This window comes from Melanostigma gelatinosum, assembly GCF_949748355.1.
Source record: "Melanostigma gelatinosum genome assembly, chromosome: 3".
In the NCBI taxonomy this organism is placed as follows: Eukaryota; Metazoa; Chordata; class Actinopteri; order Perciformes; family Zoarcidae; genus Melanostigma; species Melanostigma gelatinosum.
In genome coordinates, this window is record NC_136636.1 from 8,657,402 (window position 1) to 8,674,967 (window position 17,566).

A 17,566-nucleotide genomic window follows, 5' to 3' on the forward strand; every position below is an offset into this window, starting at 1 on the left:
AAAGGGAATGGATGAGCTGTTCACAACTACAATAATTGAAACTAATTGTGGGTTAAACAGCTCTGGAAAACTTCAGAAAACAAAAAAGAATGAATAATCGTGATTGTAAATGCTTTCATCATGTCATTGGCATGACGTTATATATATGTGAGGTTTTAGGTTAAATGCAGATTCTAAAACTAGGCGAGGTGAAGTAGTGCTTCAGGCTTTCACTTTACATATCTGATGCTGTTCTGCGAAAGAGGCTCAAATGAAGATGACCATAAATACAGACCCTTTTGCTGATTTGTTGACCAAAAGGTTTCACATTGACCCTCCATTGACATTTTGTGTCAATTTTGATGCTGCCCTTTTTTTTATTCATCATGTCCTCTCATATGCACCTTTGGGTTGTATCTTGATTAAGACAATATCCTTTGTTTTTGAATGAAAGTATGTATAATGGCAGGGCTACATGTTATCTGTCACTGTAATGAGTTTTAAGAATCAGTTAGGTATTGATGAAGGACAACATACAGCTTTGTTTGAGTTTGTGAAAAGAAATTGGATTGATGAAGGTTATTCAGTACTCATTTTGTTTCTGTTTTGCTTTTTTTCCCCCTCCCATGGCGGCACGAGGCAGTGTCGGCGTCTCCAGCTTACTCCAGCATTGTAGTTTGGCGGTACTGTACCTTTAACGATAGTTTCCTCCTGCCATTAAACAAAACGAAGAAGAAGAAAGCATTTTGGTCGATTTTTAGTGCTCTCTTCTGTGGCCAATCACTGCCGTCTGTTCTCGGAGACGGGGCGAGCTTCTTTGTTCACTTCCTGTTGTTCAATAAAGTTTATCTCGCTCCAGACATGGGAGCTGTTACAGATGGTAAGTAAAGCTTTAATAACTCAATTTCAGCTCCCAGGTCAAAGCCACGGGTGTGTACCGACGCTTATAAAGTACTCATATGTACTCAAACAAACCGATTAAACATGTCGAGACAGCTTGCTTTTAAAACGACTAACGTTAAATATTCAGCAGCCATGTTAGCTAACGGTTAGCTCAGCAGCGTTTGAATTTTCCGTATGTATCCGAAAGGTTGTTTGATTCCTGCTTTTCGAACATATTCCAGATGAAGTTATTCGGAAACGTCTTCTCATCGACGGGGACGGAGCTGGAGATGACCGCCGAATCAACGTGTTGCTAAAGGGTTTCACCAAATGGTGCAACTCGCCTGGGACCCCGGAGGAAGAGTAAGTGAGCTCCTTGGACTTTGTCACCAATCATTTAAATAAAAGTCTGTTGAAGCACTTTGCTTTGAGTCATAAACCGTTTTGTAATTATGTTCAGGTTCACGCAGTATCAGAGGATGATGGGCATACTAGCCCAGTGTGAATTCTCCATGGGGAAGACATTGATGGTGTATGACATGAATCTTCGCGAAATGGAGAATTATGAGAAAATCTACACTAATATAGGTAGAAAATGCATATTATTTTGTATACCATACTCATGTTCCTGTATTTCATAAATTATATCTTTGAGATATCTAGCAGAAATGGGCCTCCAGTCACCACAAAACAATGTCTGTTTTTTTGTGTGTTACAAATGTGTTATGATAACCTTATCACCACCATGTCTACATTGTAGAACAAAACATCACGTCTGCACACGACAAGATAGCAGAATGCAAAAAAGAAATCCAGAGGGCAAAGAGAATACGTAAAAATCGCCAAGGTAAGAATGTTTTCAGGGCTCCAAAATACAGGAGAGATGTACGACTTGTGTTGTTGTATAGCGACTGAGAAAGACCAAATTCAGTGTTGAAGTGAAACCAATACATTTAACAGTTTAACATAGTGCTGAAACGGTTGGGAGATCAATCGATTAGTCAATCAATCAGCAAAAAAATGAATTGTGGCAATACAGGCTGTCAAAATAATATAGAATATGTAAATATTTACGGTTAATTGAGCTAGTTTGTATTTCTGCTTCTCTCACAGTCACATTTTTTTCCTTTTCTTTTTCGTTCCAGAGTACGATGCTTTAGCTAAGGTTATCCAGCAACACCCAGACCGACATGAAACACTAAAGTGAGGCAACCTCTCATTCGTTTCATTCTTATATTGAGTTATTTTGCTTTCTGTGGTAGATGATGTGCTTAATGTTGGTTTAATCACTTACAGGCAGTTGGAGGCGCTTGACAAAGAACTCCAGCAATTGTCTCGCATCAAAGAGAACGTAGATGCAAAGGTACGGCCAATTACATCAGCTCTTCTATTCTAACCTCTAATAGCTTCAATCATTTATAATATTTGAATTTTTCTCTCCCTTTGGTCCCACACAGCTGGAGTTAAGGAAGAAGCAGTTCCATGTGCTACTCAGTACCATACAGGAACTACAGCAGACACTTGAGAGTGAGTAAACATGGACATGGTGGGCGCCGTACTTGCAATTGTTTGTGTTTTTCAATGCCCCTGTGTCATTTTCTATATTCTCAATAGCTGTTGATCTCTCCATTGTTAAAGAAAAACAGAATGTTGATCCGTTTCCTCTTCTGTCCAGTTTAGTAAAAGTAGAGATACGTATTTATATATATATTTTTTTTCCTAGATGATGATAAATCGGACAATGACGAGAACAGTCACGAGAGCCCAGCACAGAATGGTGAATGAACTTGTTGTCCTGACTGAGTGAACCACTTTGAAACATTTTTGTTTCAGTCTTTGAATCCTTTTTGTATGTATTTTTGAATAAAGTAGACTTGTCCACATGTCTTGTTCAAGTATTTAACAAAATGGTGGCCTTTCAGAGATATGTCTGTCCCTAAATGGACTTGTAGTTGAATAGTGCTTTTCTAGTCTTCCGACCACTCAAAGCGCTGTAACACTTCATGACATTCACCCATTCATACTCTGATGGCAGGGGCTACCACGCAAGGTGCCACCTGTCCATCAGGAATATATTTAATATATTATATTTACATCACTGAGGCAGACAGTTAATTGCATATGCTTGATGACTTGGTTAGCATATCTGTTATACATTTCTAGAATTATTTAACAATAGATCAACAGAGTTTACCACATCCATCAAGAACCAAAAGTCAGTACCAGGCAAAATTGTTTCTTTATTGAAACAAATATATTTGCACAGCATGAAAAAGATGCACTTGAAGAAACAAACTATCTGTTTAATCAAAGTGGTCCAGCCATTAATGGGAAAGCACTACAAAGCATCTGAACTCGGGCAACTCAGTAATTGAACTGGGTATATCTTAGAAACACGGTATGTTACTAAAACGATGTGCTCCTATGATCCCTTTTCCCCGTATAAAATAATAGGCATTTGATTTTTCTTTCTCTTGGAATGACAGCAGAAGTACATATTACAGTACATTTAAAACAACTCCCCACTTTCACTGTTCTGACATAGCTGTAACATCGAAAGCAAATGTGTCCATTCTACACTGGACAGAATAAAAAATAACAGCGTAGCAATACTTAAACTACATTTGTACTGTATTTGACAAATACAAGAGGTACAGCAGACTCATGCTGTCAGGCTTTGACCCTGCAGGCGCAGTTTGTGTTGGCTCAGGAGATCATTGAACCCATTACATTATACATGTAGAGATTTAATAAAACATTACAAAGGGTTAACTAATTGTGTGACTGATTATTGTCATTAAGCATTGGTTATGGTCTATGGTATGGTAGCCTGCATGGGCACTCTTGCATGCACACCCATGGAGCGGAGGGTTCACACAAGAGGAAGAATCGCCTGGAAGCAATAAAGTGCTGCAGGGATGACATATTTTAGTAGGCCAACCCTGGAAGCGTAGCAATACTTAAACTACATTTGTACTGTATTTGACAAATACAAGAGGTACAGCAGACTCATGCTGTCAGGCTTTGACCCTGCAGGCGCAGTTTGTGTTGGTTCAGGAGCTCAATGAACCCATTACATTATACATGTAGAGATTTCAATATTATCGATCTCTTTTCATATAACATAACACAGAACTAATCATTTATTGTAATGCCTTGCTCTATAAAAAAAAATACAAAGGTTTAACTAACTGTGACTGAATATTTTCATTAAGCATTGGTTATGGTCTATGGTAGCCTGCATGGGCACTCTTGCATGCACACCCATGACAGCCAAATTTAGAGAGGAGGGTTCACACAAGAGAAAGAATCTGCAAATCGCCTGGAAGCAATAAAGTGCTGCAGGGATGACATATTTTAGTAGGCCAACCCTGGAAGTTAGCATCGCACTGGTTCCCTCTAAAAAAAAAGCAGATGGGATTTTTCCATTTGATTTTGGATTATTGCAGGAACACAAGTTTATGATACTACTGGCCTATTTTATATTGTAGAACAAATTCAAATCTCATAAGCTTGTGTTAGCCACAGACCTTATTTTAGGCACCTAAAAACCCATTTAAAACACCCATAGACTTTGACGCGAGAGAACCGGAAGTACACAAATAAACTCTAATTTTGTGAACCCCCAACGTCACAGTTCAAACTGCGCCTATATGCCTGATCTCTGCTAGAACTCCCCCAGGAATGTGCGGGCCTTCATGAGGCGTTTAAGGCGACTCTGCAAACCAGCCCTCTTGGTGCCAATGTCACAATCCTCCTTCAGCAAGAACTCAAAGTTCTCCTTGTCCTGAAGCATCTGCAGCATCTCCCTCTGCAGCTGGACAGCAGACTCCTGCAACATCTGGTAGCGGATCACCAGCGGGATCTGGTCAGCCAGACGCTGGCTGGCAATCTGAAAGAGTAAAAAGAAGAGAAACTTTGACAGACGACAGAAGAACAAGGGTCTGAACATTTCTGTCATTGTTTTTGTTCAAGAATCATTGGTCTAGATTGAAACATACTTTGTAATATGATTGAAGGTGCAACATCAGCTCCTGAATTGTTGCATGATTATCCATGCAGTACACAATACTCCTTTCTGGAAATTTGGAGCTTTTCGGTGCGTCTAACTCTTCATCCTCTTCCTTCTTCCTGTCACTCAAACTGTTGCTGTAGGTCCTGTCCTGAGAGTAAACGAGCAGCTCCATCTTGAACTGGGTTCTCAGCATGGATTCAGCTGTGGACTCTTTGTCTTGCTTGATGGCTTCGATCTTTGTCTAGGAAATAAGATTCTGGTCAGTCTGAACACCGGCAGAAAAATTATGCAAATAAAATTTCGAGCCACTCATAGAAGATGGATACCTTGGCTGTTTTAATGAGGTTAGGAAATCCAATGAAGCTACTCTGGGCCAGCTGAATGAACACCTTCTTAACAGCGTCTGGAAGAAATGGAGATACAAGAAGATAAAGCAGCTTGATCTCCACCGAGCACTTCACTGGTGGCTGTACAGTGTCAAGAGAAAACCTGAATATTAAAGAAAAACATAATACTGGATAAACCTGTCATATATTCAATCATACTCCTATCCTCACCTGCTATATCCTTCAGTTTCTTGACAGCCGGTTCTTCCAGCAGTTTGACCTGCTGCTTGACCATAACCTCAAAGGTCTTGTAGTTGATGAAGCCTGGCAGTTCCCTTCCACGGTACCTCTCTTCATATCTCTCCACCTCTTTCTCAATCCTCTTGTTAACTGCAACACAAAAAAAAAATATTTCAGAGACCTGCTGGTGAACAGCTGTAGACCAGATCAAACTGATACATACACTTATCGCCTGATTGGTCCAGGTGGGCATTCCACTTCCCAAACTCTCTTCTGAGTGTAGAAAAGACATTGAGCTCGTCTCCACACTTGAGCTCCTCTCCTGTAGTCAGATTGATGGCATCCTGTGTGAATGCTGTCACTTTCTGCAGCACACACATGACAAAGACAAATTCATACATGCTGGTGAGCATTTGCCTTCGTAGCCAGGTGAACGTTATGAAGAGTGAGGGAGCTCACATCAATGAGGAAGACGAGTCGTTCAGCTGCGTCAGCTGGGGGTCCACTGCCATATCTCTCCAGCTCTGCTTGAGTCTGTGCAAGTTTCTCCTCTATCTGCTCTTCCAGTCGAGGCAGAGATCTCTGCAAATCAAACGGGACTCAAAACTTTAACAACTAAAGTCACCAAGTTAACGTTTAACAGACTGTTAATTTATCGGCCTAAGTATTTACCTCAATGTGATGCACCAGCTCAAGTGTGAGTTTCTCAGCCAGTTTAGGAATACAAGCTTGGCCGTCATTGTAGAGAGTGCTTCAGCAAGAAGAAGAAAAAGCTATTGAGCATTTTATATTATATGTATAATGCAAATCACAGCACCAATAATGCAGCATGAAAAAACGTGTTACGATCACGCAAAAATAACGAACTTACTTGAAATGCACATGGTCGCTGAAGAATGCTTTTTCTCTTTCTATTGCTTCAGTAAGAGACACCCTCTCTGTGATCTCCTTCTGACCCCTGCACTTGACGATCATGTAGCCCTTCTTCAGGTGGATGACCTCATTACGGACAATTTCAACCACCGACTCTTCTGTGCCTTTGTCCACCAGGTCAGGCTTGGTCAGGATACCTGAGAGAGAGAGAGAGAGAGAGAGAGAGAGAGATTGGGTTGCATCCTAAATTGAATCTGATGTTAAATTCTGTTTCTAAACTAATGGTGTCTTTCGTCAAAAGCTGAGTGCCAACATTCTTTTATGATAATTTATGGGTTTATAAATCATAATTTAAATATTAATAATCGTTACATGTCTTGATAATAATTAATTTGTATTCATTAGATCTGACAATCAGCAGCAACGCTACAGCAAACAGACAGTGAACTATCTCAAGAAAAAGTATCTTTTCTAGAATCAGCCACATGTACCCAAAGTCCTGTCTCCATCAGGATCCACTTCCTGTGCCATCTTCAAAGCCTCTGTGGTTGCTATGTCCACGTTGGATGGAACAACCACCAAGCTGATGGTCTCTTGTTTTGTTATGAACTTCTGGATCAGTCTCTTTATCTGAAAGTATTAATTCCAGTGGTTATAAAGTTATAGATCATATAATTACCAAATCACGACTACAGATCTCACGATCATTACTTTTAAACTTTCTACCAAATAAATTGTCCCCATGAAAACTGTGTTTTGGGGACACTGGATTAGCATACCTGGTCTCCAATGTTCTCAGGTTGTCCCTTTACAGCCACCCTGGTGATGCCGGGCAGGTCAATGAGCGTCAGGTCTGGAACATCAGGAGAGGCAATCTCTAGACTGATGAGGTCATCACTGATCCCCACCCCGATCCCGGCCAATTTTTCCTGAGCTGGAGAGAGAGGACACAATATTTGATGAGTACAGGATGGAAGTGCTGATCACTGAAACCTAAAAAACAATCAGTAGCTCCACAAATACTTGTCTTTTGATCGTAGCATTAAAGAACTGTGTATACTGTACCTTCTCTAATCATTTTCTCCACATCTGCAGGGTCTTCTATCTCTTCTTCATAACCCTGGTAGCTTATCTTCCCGTACCACTGCTCTCCTTCTTTCCTTCTCTTCATCTTCAGTTCGAGAGGACATCTTGTCACAATGCCTGAATTAATGAAGAGTGAATGATGATGAGGGGAAAAATGAAATCCAGTGTTCTTGGTGAAATTATAACACGGATATTGTCGTTATAAAAGAGGGAATATTGCATCTTCAATTTGAGTAATTTGTTTAATATATAATTTAAAGACATGCAAATTACAGAGTCAAATTACAGCAGCTAGGAGGGGCTATGACAAAGGGATTTTCATTCCGCCTGTAAATGTGGCAATTCCGAATGATGTGGTTGGGGGACATTTCCTAAAAGTTGGTTCTTGTCAAGCATACTGAGCCCTGAACTGAACACTCCCTTCAGGAAACAAGGGAGAGAGAGGTGTCCCAGCTGGACTCAAACCAGGGATGTGGTCTAAGGTCAGCCCTGGCCAAACCCTGCTCTCTTTCATTTCTGATGTAAATAACACAGATCTCTTTGTAAAGATCAATTTGTTTTGTGGTGTTCTTGCTGCCATGCATTTGTTTGCTGTAGTGTTACCATGATGCCTTCATGCCTTCATACCTTCATACCTGCTGTACCAGACATGCAGGTTTTGAGATTTACATATCAAAGGTGCCAACGGAGACATACGAAAACAATGACACCATAAAAACAGAAATTATCTTTCCAGCTTTTCCGGCTTGTTGTGGTTCATGTCGATTTAAGGTTGAACATCCATCATTTTGCATCATTACATCACTCCCCAAACAAAGGGGCAAAACCAGACAACCGCTCAAGGTTGATGCTTTATTCAGCTGAAAAGGGGTTCGTTTATGATGACGAAGCGAGACAGACCTATATATTCAGTTCTGTTCATTTTGGAATCAAAATGTTAAATAATGCAAATAATATTATTGTTTTTCCGTGAGTTTACTTACCACTTCCTCTCGGCAGAGCCACCCCTGACAGCGCCTCCAACACGGAGCTCTTCCCCGAGCTTTGGTCTCCGATCACGGCGATAGCAGGCAGCGCCAAGTCCTTCTCTACACCCAGAGAGCGAAGAGAGTCGATGAGGTCAATGCAGGGACGCACCTTCTCCTCATACTGTTGGTTCAGAGTGTTCATGGTGATCACGGCTTGAATCCTGGAAAGAAACGGTGTTTAAAAATGGAATAAAGTGGCAGAGCTGCTCGGATGCCGAAACTTGAGTGCGAGAGACGCCCACCGTGAATGCTTAAGAGATGCAGCAGGAAAACGAAACTTAAGTTATGCTGGGTTTCGTTTCCTTGACTTTCATTTCTGTTCCCGGGGCACGTGGAGACATGTACCAAGGAACATATTCATACAACATAGGGTGACAAGTGCTCTCACCACCTGTGTATATTAAGCTCTGATGCAGTATGTTCATAGAATGTATCACATTCTCGGACACGAGGGGATTTACAAAGTACACTATGATGCTAGTTTACTGTTCATCAAAGTCCTGCTGGTAACACCTGTTCTGTGTCCTTGGAGGAACTCAAAACGATGTTGAATTCTTCCATTTAATGCTGTAATAAAAACATATGAAACATGATGAAAATCACAATGTTCATTTTAATTCATGCCTACTGTAATACACTGGTAAACGAATTGATGACAATAGGAAATAGGATTTATTTCTTTATTATTCTTTTGCAAGATAACAGTAAATAGGGAAGTACTATGACATTATTTAGTGCATTTCTTCATCAAGACAATGGGGCTCTTCTGAAACACTGCGTGTTAAAATAGTATTTGCAACGTCTGTTTAAATGTATGTTGAATATGCAATGATGCATATACATTAAGAAACTGTCAAAACTCCTGAATGACTGTCAAATAGTCCAAGTCTGCTTCTCACTACCATCACCATGTTGGTGCAATGTTTCTGATGCATTCTTGTTATGATGACTTATGTGGTTTATGGGCTTTAACTATGTTTTGATGTTAACTTCTGGTTTTAAGAGGATTTTCTGTTACAAAGACATTTTCACATATTCTGATTGTATCAAATATATAACTTGTACATATTCATTTTAAACTCAAACCCCAATGTAACAAATAATAAACCCACTCCACAACCATGAAGGTATGTGCCAAGCTGAAAAACTAAATCATGCTGTCAGGCCTAAACCACCTCGAGAACTCTACCAGGTATGTGCAGGCCTTCACTAAGGCTTTACTGCCCTCTTGCTGCCAAAGAAAATAAGGAAAACTACAGAACAGAAAAGGAAATAAGGTCATGTACTGAATCGGGTTAAACCTACTGAATGTTGATGTTGGATGCAAAAAAAACAGAAATATTTTGCGTGTGTTTTTTCTCCTTTCTATTAGAAAGTAATTTCCAAATTTGTACGTTATTTTAGTCTTTGATCTGTTACTGTGTATACTTTATTTAAATGTTAATACAGATCTAAGCTAGTATGGTAATAAACCATTTGGCGGTCAGAAGTTATCAGTCCTATGTTTTTTTGTTTGTTTGCTTTTTACAGCGGTCGCACCCACAGGGGTGGTTGTGTCCTTTCCATTGTTGAGACCAAACCGATGCCGTTGGTTGAAGTTGTATGTGTTCATACTGAAGTCAGTCAACAGAATGCGTGCCAATGACAACCGCTTAAGGCGATTCTGAAGGTGGGTTCTCTCGTTTCCTATGCCAGGGTCCTCTTCAAGGAGCGACTCTGTTTTCGCCTTGTCTTGAAACATCTGCAGCATCTCCCTCTGCAGCTGGACGGCAGACTCCTGCAACACCTGGTAGCGGATTACCAGCGGAATCTGGTCAGCCAGACGCTGACCAGCAATCTGTGGTTGAGAAAGGAGAAAGTTGGGGTGTCACGCTGTATCTGTCAATATAAGAAAATTATTGGTATTTGGTTTTTACCGTTAGTGTACATGGTTTGTACTGGATGTTGTTAGAAATGATCTACTCTGCTGCATCTATATAAAATTGTTTTATACTGACATTCATAGCCCCCATCAATACAGTATATTACTACATTTAGCTGCCAACAAAATCATATTTTAACCATGTACCTAACTTAGTCTGGTAATAAAATATATTTAAATGCCACATTCTAAACAAGAATGCAATGGGAGGAGGTGCAGATTAAAAGAAGCGTTTTATTTACGACCTTTTTACGGTAAATAAAATGTGTGATGTATTAAATGCTGTGAGGCACAGAAATAAAATATACAGCATGTAGATTACACTTACTTTGTAATAGGACTTCAGGTGTTTAATCATCTCTCTCAGGGTGGCCCCACTGTCACTCTTCAGGGGGATGCTGGTGCTTGTCTTTACTGGTGGAGAAAAGGCGGCAGCCACCCAAACCTCTTCTATCTTCCGCTTCCCTAACTTCTTGCTGTATGTGCTGTCCTGAGTGTAAACAATCATTTCCATTTTAAACTGAGTCCTCAGCATGGACTCTGCTGCCGTCTCCTTCTCCTTTCTGATGGCTTCAATCTTCATCTACAGGACATACACAATGATCAGTAAATATTCAACAATGTTCAGTTCTACATATGGGCAATGAAAACTATACCTGTGCTGTTCTGATGAGGTTAGGAAATCCAACAAGGCTGCTCTGTGCCAACTTAACCAGCTCTTTCGTCACAATGTCTAAAAAAGAAAACACATATCAAACAATACAAGATCTACTAATAACTTCAAGGTGTTACATATTCAGCTGACTTGCAATCATTGTAGCATCATAATATGACATGCCTGCCACGTCCTTGAGTTTCAGGAGAGCAGGCCCTTCCAGCTCTTTGATCTGCTCCTTGACCATGTCCTCAAAGGTCTTGTAGTTTATGAACCCCGGCAGTTCTCTTCCACGGTACTTTCGTTCATACTGAGTCACCTCTCTCTCAATATTCTGGTTGACTGCAATGGGTTTGAATTTGTGAAAGAAAAAGTGAACACAAACAAGAATAACACTCGGTTAGCAGTGATCTATAGCTACAGCAGTCTGGAGCAGTGTTTTCACACTGAGGAGGAAAATGGCATAAAAATAAACAGTATTTAAATATCTTACTCAATAGTTTACATTTTAGGTTACAATTTTGTAGTATGGAAACCACAGCAAAGACATTACATAATGACCAGGTTGTTGATGTACTTACATATTATGCCAGAGTCCTCTATGGTATCTTTCCAATCCGCAAACTGTTCTCTGAGTATGGCAAAGATATTCAGCTTGCCTCCACATTTGATATCCTCCCCTGTGGTGAGGCGGATAGCATCCTGTGTAAACGCTGCCACTCTCTACAATGAAACAGGTTCAGATAAAAGAAGAATGAGAATTAAATCAAAACGAGGAGGTGCAGTGTTTTGTAAGTGACAGCTAGTAAACTCACGTCAATGAGGAAACCCAGTCTCTCAGCTGCGTCAGCTGGGGGTCCACTGCCACATTTGTCCAGCTTTGCCTGAGTCTCTGTTAGTTTCTTCTTTATCTGCTCTTCCAGTTGAGGCAGCGATCTCTGCAAATCACATGTGTCAAACCTTTACCACCATTGTGCACTTGAAATGGCAAAGTAATCTGAAGTGAACCGCTATAGTGAAGCACTGAGAAGTGTTTACTTTGATATGTTGCACCAGCTCAAGGGTGAGTTTTTCTGCCAGTTTAGGAACTGTGGCATGGCCTTCATCGTAGAGAGTCCTACAGAAAAGATAAAACATTACTGAGTAGAAAGTGCCCAACCAGTCAAACTGCAAATCATTCATTGCATTATTACCCAAAAATAATGAACTCACTGGAAATACAGATGCTCGCTGAAGAATGCTTTTTCTCTTTCTGTTGCTTCAGTAAGAGACACCCTCTCTGTGATCTCCTTCTGACCCCTGCACTTGACGATCATGTAGCCCTTCTTCAGGTAGATGACATCATTATGGACAATTTTAACCACAGACTCTTCTGTGCCTTTGTCCACCAGGTCAGGCTTGGTCAGGATACCTGAGAGAGAGAAGGGCAAACAGACAGTGAACAATCTAAAAGTCAAGTAATTTGTCCAAGGAGTCCTTTTCTAGAATCAGCCACATTTACCCAAAGTCCTGTCTCCATCAGGATCCACCTCCTGTGCCATCTTCAAAGCCTCTGTGGTTGCTATGTCCACGTTGGATGGAACAACCACCAAGCTGATGGTCTCTTGTTTTGTTATAAACTTCTGGATCAGTCTCTTTATCTGAAAGTATTAATTGCAGTTGTTATAAAGTATAAATCTTACTGTAATTACTTTTCTAACAAATAAATTGTCCCATGAAAACTGTGTTTTGGGGACACTGGATTAGCATACCTGGTCTCCAATGTTCTCAGATTGTCCCTTTACAGCCACCCTGGTGATGCCGGGCAGGTCAATGAGCGTCAGGTCTGGAACATCAGGAGAGGCAATCTCTAGACTGATGAGGTCATCACTGATCCCCACCCCTTTCCCGGCCAATTTTTCCTGAGCTGGAGAGAGGACACAATATTTGATGAGTACAGGATGGAAGTGCTGGTCACTGAAACCTAAAAAACAATCAGTAGCTCCACAAATACTTGTCTTTTGATCGTAGCATTAAAGAACTGTGTATACTGTACCTTCTCTAATCATGACATCCACATCTGCAGGGTCTTCTATCTCTTCTTCATAACCCTTGTAGCTTATCTTCCCGTACCACTTCTCTCCTTCTTTCCTTCTCTTCATCTTCAGTTCGAGAGGACATCTTGTCACAATGCCTGAATTAATGAAGAGTGAATGATGAGGGGGAAAATGAAATCCAGTGTTCTTGGTGAAATTTTAACACTGATATTGTCTTCATAAAAGAGGGAATATTACATCTTCAAAATATGTTCCAGACATAACACATATGCTAGAGAAGGCTAACTTCAATGTCAACATTTTGTTGGCATAGTCCTTGACCCCAATGTAAACAGGGACATTTCTGTAGTCGTGTTTAAAACAAGTGCAACGCGATGAATGCCTTTGAAAAGAGACTGACTGAAAATGTAAAACGTTAATCCGATTTGTATGATTTGTTTCATGAAGATATTAAAGACATGCAATGACAGAGTCACTGTGTCAGCGATCGAGGAGGCACTCGGATACAGCACAACAGGCTCTAGTAGTGCCGAGATCGAAAAGTGGCCGATGGCTTGCCACTGTTGTTCAAGAGTGCAACTACCATTATCACTCATGGGCAGAATAGCTAGAGTTAAAATGACAATACTTCCTAAAATAAATGACCTATTCACACAATGATACCATCTCAACCCACCCACTCCTGGTTCAAGTCGCTTGACTCAATCATTACTCAATTCTACTGGAAAAATAAAACACCAAGAATTAAACTGGCCACTCTACAAAAACCAAAAACACGAGGAGGACTTGAAGCTCCACATTTCTTTCACTACTCTCTAGCAAATAAACTTCAGTACATTCTTAAATGGATCCACCCCAGCCAATCAGACAACACATGGTTAGATATAGAACAGACAGTTTGTAAGGACATTCAGATTTCTGACCTACCATTTTTAAGCCAATCTATCAAACGCCATCCTTGTTTCAATATACTAACAATAGCAACACAATAGCAATTAAAACACTGTGTTGCGCTACTTTGTCAATAACCTCAGAAACTGGTCGTGAATCAAACCAATTTTTTGCATATTCATCAGGAGGCGGCACTGCTGTGTCTGTCTGACAATAGACTTCCACTTTCAAGAAGCTCCTGCCTTCAGGAAACGGTATATGCCGTTGAATAAGTAGTCGCATACCACTGCAGGGATCGTATATATACCGCTGGCTTTTTCAGCTTGTTGTGGTTCACGGCGAAAGTCAATGACTGCAGCTTTTAAAGGATATTATCCTGATGGTCTTACTGTTTACCTTTCTAAAGTTTATTTTCTTTATTTTATTTGACCAATTGCACTGTGTATCGTAAGGCAACACACAACCTAGATTTAAGGTTGAACATCAATCATTTTGAGTCATTACATCACTCCCCAAACAAAGGGGCAAAACCAGACACCTGCTCAAGGTTGATGCTTTATTTAGCTGTAAAATAGTTCGTTTAGATCAGTGATAACGAAGCAAGACAGATATATTCAGTTATGTTAATTTTGGAATCAAAATATTGAATAATGCAAATAATATTATAGTTTTTCTGTGAGTTTACTTACCACTTCCTCTCGGCAGAGCCACCCCTGACAGCGCCTCCAACACGGAGCTCTTCCCCGAGCTTTGGTCTCCGATCACGGCGATAGCAGGCAGCGCCAAGTCCTTCTCTACACCCAGAGAGCGAAGAGAGTCGATGAGGTCAATGCAGGGACGCACCTTCTCCTCATACTGTTGGTTCAGAGTGTTCATGGTGATCACGGCTTGAATCCTGGAAAGAAACGGTGTTTAAAAATGGAATAAAGTAGCAGAGCTGCTCGGATGCCAACACTTGAGTGCGACAGACGCCCACCGTGAATGCTTAAGAGATGCAGCAGGAAAACGAAACTTAAGTTATGCTGGGTTTCGTTTCCTTGACTTTCATTTCTGTTCCCGGGGTGATCACTGCTTGAATCCTGGAAAGAAACGGTGTTTAAAAAAAATGTATAAACCGCTAACTAGTGATGTTACGAGATGTGCCGACGCTTCGAAGCGTGTGTCGAGTAATGGAGGGGGCGTTTCCTCGAAGCGCGTATCGAGGCTTGCTTCATTTAGGGGAGGAGCCAAAAATGATGACGTCCGAAGCCTCGCTGCCCGGCTGTACCACGTGACTGCTTCGGGAAGTGGTTCAGATTTTGCCGAGAGGTTTGACAGCAATATAAACCACTCAGGCTCCATTCAAAATGTGGGTTGTTGGTGGAGAGTTGTGAGTTTGGATAGTTTGGATTGCGTTTATATAGTTTGGAGAGTTTAGAGAGAGATAGTTTGGATAGCGTTTATATAGTTTGGAGAGTTTAGAGAGAGATAGTTTGGAGAGTGAGGAGAGTGAGGAGAGAAGGATAGGTGATAAGATGGAGCCAGCTCGGAAGAGGAGGATTTCCCCTGTGTGGGAACACTTTGATTTGATAACTCCTAATAAGGTAAGCTAAATCTAACTCTATTTCAGACACATTAGGTTTGCTTATCAAGAGCTGTATTTTTCACAGTTTCTTATTTTATTCAAAGGTGAGGTGTTTATTGTGCTCCAAGGAGTTGGGGTACAATAACAACACCTCATCCATGCTAAGGCTTTACCGTGCCTTGCATGAGAATAAGGAGGAAACTGGAGCTTCACCTAGCCATTGTAAGTCATTACAATATTACAAATGCACCATCACAATTTTTCTCTGTTCACTTTTGTTTATTGTGCAAATAAAGACAGGTAACAGACACTGTATTTATTCTCTTTTAACCAGCCACCAGAAAACAAGAGCTGGATGAAGCCCTCGTCTCCATGATAGTGACGGACACACAGCCCTTCAGTATTGTGGATGATGTTGGATTCAGGGCGTTTGTGTCCAAACTGGATCCCGATTTAAAGTAATAGGATTTTTCAGCCAAACAAAAGCCACCGAAGCAATAAAACGACTGACCTCCGAGTGTGCCACCATTATACGGGCAAAACAAAGCAGAGAGGAAATCCCCCAGGCTTCCACCTCTCATGATGTCACAGGAGGTAATCTATTATTTTACATTTTGAGATCAATTATTCCGATGAGAACACTTAGTAACGTGATCTGTGGTTTCCTCTTAGGTAGCAAACTGTGGCATCGTTTAGACACCAGCGTCATGGAGGCACGGAAGACTCAAAATGTAACAGCAGATGCCACTGTGGAGGTCCAGCGCTACCTTTCCGAGCCAAATATAAGCAGGCTGGAAAAGCCTCTGGACTACTGGGAGAGGCAAAAATTCCTGTATGCAAATTTATATAGACTTGCTCTTGCGTTTTTGTGCACGCCAGCATCTTCTGTACCCTGTGAAAGGGTGTTTTCAAAGGCCGGAGAGGTTGTGTAAAAAAAAAGGAATCGTTTAAAACCAAACACTGTTGAGAAACTGTTATTTCTGAATAAAAATGAATAAAATGTCCCGTGTCCTGTACATCACTGTCCAAGTTCCACAAGCATATTCAGTCCCCTCTTCCTAGTTCCACAAGCACTTTCACTGTCCTCTGCCTGCTTAAGCCCATGCCATTTTCCTAAAGTGACATAATAACATTACACAACCTGCCATATCATATGATACTACCATTTTGGGAAAATGTACACACACAGAATACATTAAAAAAATATTTTATTATGCACATATGTCATAATTTATGTACAGAAATGATTTGGTCATACATTTTTGTAATTCAGTCATTCCCAACAGCCATAACAGACACAAAAATTCAATGCATCACATTATGTGGTTCAGATACAGCTGCCTGTGATTATACACTTGGCCAGTAGGTGGTATCGTGTGCACATGAAGCTTCGAGTAATGAACCCTTTCTCGAACCAATTGGCTGAAGTGTTGCGATGCCTCATGAGGCTTCATCTCGCCATCACTACCGCTAACGTATTCACCATTTAAGTAAAACTATTTTTTCCCGTAACGAGTCAGCTGCTCGGGTGGCAATTAAAGCTCAAGTGCGACTGTGGACACTTTAGCTGTGCAGCGGAAACACGGAAATGAAACGCCCACTGGCAGGTGGATTGCATGTAACTGCATTGTCATTTGTTTGCGCGAACCAGGGCTGGATGACCCTTCCTACAAGGCCCTGGGGCTGAATGAGCTTTGGATCTCTACTTGGGTTTAGTAACTCAATTAAGCCCACATTTATTTTGAAAAATCCGCCATGTATAGCCTATATCATATTTGGTCGAGTTCTTGGTCTGGGTTCTATTCAGGAAATGTAGCCATGTTAATAAAGAGGGCTGGGTCAGAGTACTTTGAGATGTAGTCAGTTACTGAATACGGATTAGGCTACATGGCAATTTATGAAATTAGTAACGTCCAAATGTAGAAAGGGTCTCCTTCTTCCCGCTGTTATTGTATTTGGATGCTGTCTTGCTCTAAAGGGAGCATTGGTATAAATGCACTGCCGCCACAAGATGGCCTCGTTATCACAGTTTGTGTTCTCTAGGCTGATATTTTGTACAGTAAACCACCA

At 40.9% G+C, this 17,566-nt stretch overlaps 3 protein-coding genes across 6 annotated transcripts; 1 reads left to right on the plus strand and 2 right to left on the minus strand.

Annotated features, from left to right (window-relative positions):
• Positions 1-777: 777 nt before the first annotated feature.
• On the plus strand, positions 778-2,744 carry thoc7 (THO complex 7). Its single transcript, XM_079265485.1, has 8 exons — positions 778-859; positions 1,104-1,224; positions 1,322-1,449; positions 1,622-1,708; positions 2,007-2,064; positions 2,158-2,224; positions 2,319-2,388; positions 2,585-2,744. Exons 1-8 carry the CDS (start codon positions 841-843, stop codon positions 2,644-2,646), a joined length of 612 nt encoding a protein of 203 aa, XP_079121611.1. The 5' UTR covers positions 778-840; the 3' UTR covers positions 2,647-2,744.
• Positions 2,745-3,009: 265 nt separating this feature from the next.
• LOC306775356 (interferon-induced GTP-binding protein Mx) lies at positions 3,010-8,748 on the minus strand. 2 transcript variants are annotated; one of them, XM_079265720.1, is made up of 13 exons: positions 8,672-8,748; positions 8,385-8,590; positions 7,381-7,518; positions 7,095-7,249; positions 6,807-6,945; positions 6,314-6,512; positions 6,115-6,193; positions 5,902-6,024; positions 5,666-5,807; positions 5,434-5,592; positions 5,203-5,279; positions 4,863-5,117; positions 3,010-4,753 (listed from the first exon to the last, which is right to left on the minus strand). In XM_079265720.1, exons 2-13 carry the CDS (start codon positions 8,569-8,571, stop codon positions 4,529-4,531), a joined length of 1,878 nt encoding a protein of 625 aa, XP_079121846.1. In that variant the 5' UTR covers positions 8,572-8,590; positions 8,672-8,748; the 3' UTR covers positions 3,010-4,528. The 2 variants fall into 2 exon arrangements, with proteins under 2 accessions (XP_079121846.1, XP_079121845.1); XM_079265719.1 differs by having other exon boundaries at positions 8,385-8,684.
• A 397-nt stretch (positions 8,749-9,145) lies between these two features.
• On the minus strand, positions 9,146-15,070 carry LOC306775355 (interferon-induced GTP-binding protein Mx-like). 3 transcript variants are annotated; one of them, XM_079265718.1, is made up of 13 exons: positions 14,909-15,070; positions 14,622-14,787; positions 13,041-13,178; positions 12,757-12,911; positions 12,507-12,645; positions 12,218-12,416; positions 12,044-12,122; positions 11,821-11,943; positions 11,587-11,728; positions 11,189-11,347; positions 11,007-11,083; positions 10,679-10,933; positions 9,146-10,266 (listed from the first exon to the last, which is right to left on the minus strand). In XM_079265718.1, the coding sequence occupies exons 3-13, from the start codon at positions 13,144-13,146 to the stop codon at positions 9,913-9,915; spliced, it is 1,788 nt and encodes a 595-aa protein (XP_079121844.1). In that variant the 5' UTR covers positions 13,147-13,178; positions 14,622-14,787; positions 14,909-15,070; the 3' UTR covers positions 9,146-9,912. The 3 variants fall into 3 exon arrangements, with proteins under 3 accessions (XP_079121844.1, XP_079121842.1, XP_079121843.1); XM_079265716.1 differs by having other exon boundaries at positions 14,622-14,827; XM_079265717.1 differs by having other exon boundaries at positions 14,622-15,070.
• Between the last annotated feature and the right edge of the window lie 2,496 nt (positions 15,071-17,566).

Bases quoted from the DNA above. Each gene is read 5' to 3' on its own strand.
- thoc7 (XM_079265485.1), top strand. The intron at 1,450-1,621 runs GTAGAAAATGCA...TCTACATTGTAG, and splicing joins GAAAATCTACACTAATATAG to AACAAAACATCACGTCTGCA. The intron at 2,389-2,584 runs GTGAGTAAACAT...TTTTTTTCCTAG, and splicing joins ACTACAGCAGACACTTGAGA to ATGATGATAAATCGGACAAT.
- LOC306775356 (XM_079265720.1), bottom strand. From the start codon at position 8,571: ATGAACACTCTGAACCAACAGTATGAGGAGAAGGTGCGTCCCTGCATT. The intron at 5,808-5,901 runs GTGAGCTCCCTC...TGTGTGCTGCAG, and splicing joins GACTCGTCTTCCTCATTGAT to AAAGTGACAGCATTCACACA. The intron at 5,118-5,202 runs GTATCCATCTTC...CTTATTTCCTAG, and splicing joins ACCTCATTAAAACAGCCAAG to ACAAAGATCGAAGCCATCAA.
- LOC306775355 (XM_079265716.1), bottom strand. From the start codon at position 14,808: ATGAACACTCTGAACCAACAGTATGAGGAGAAGGTGCGTCCCTGCATT. The intron at 12,912-13,040 runs GTACAGTATACA...TCCTCTCTCCAG, and splicing joins GGATGTCATGATTAGAGAAG to CTCAGGAAAAATTGGCCGGG. The intron at 12,646-12,756 runs GTATGCTAATCC...TAATACTTTCAG, and splicing joins CTGAGAACATTGGAGACCAG to ATAAAGAGACTGATCCAGAA.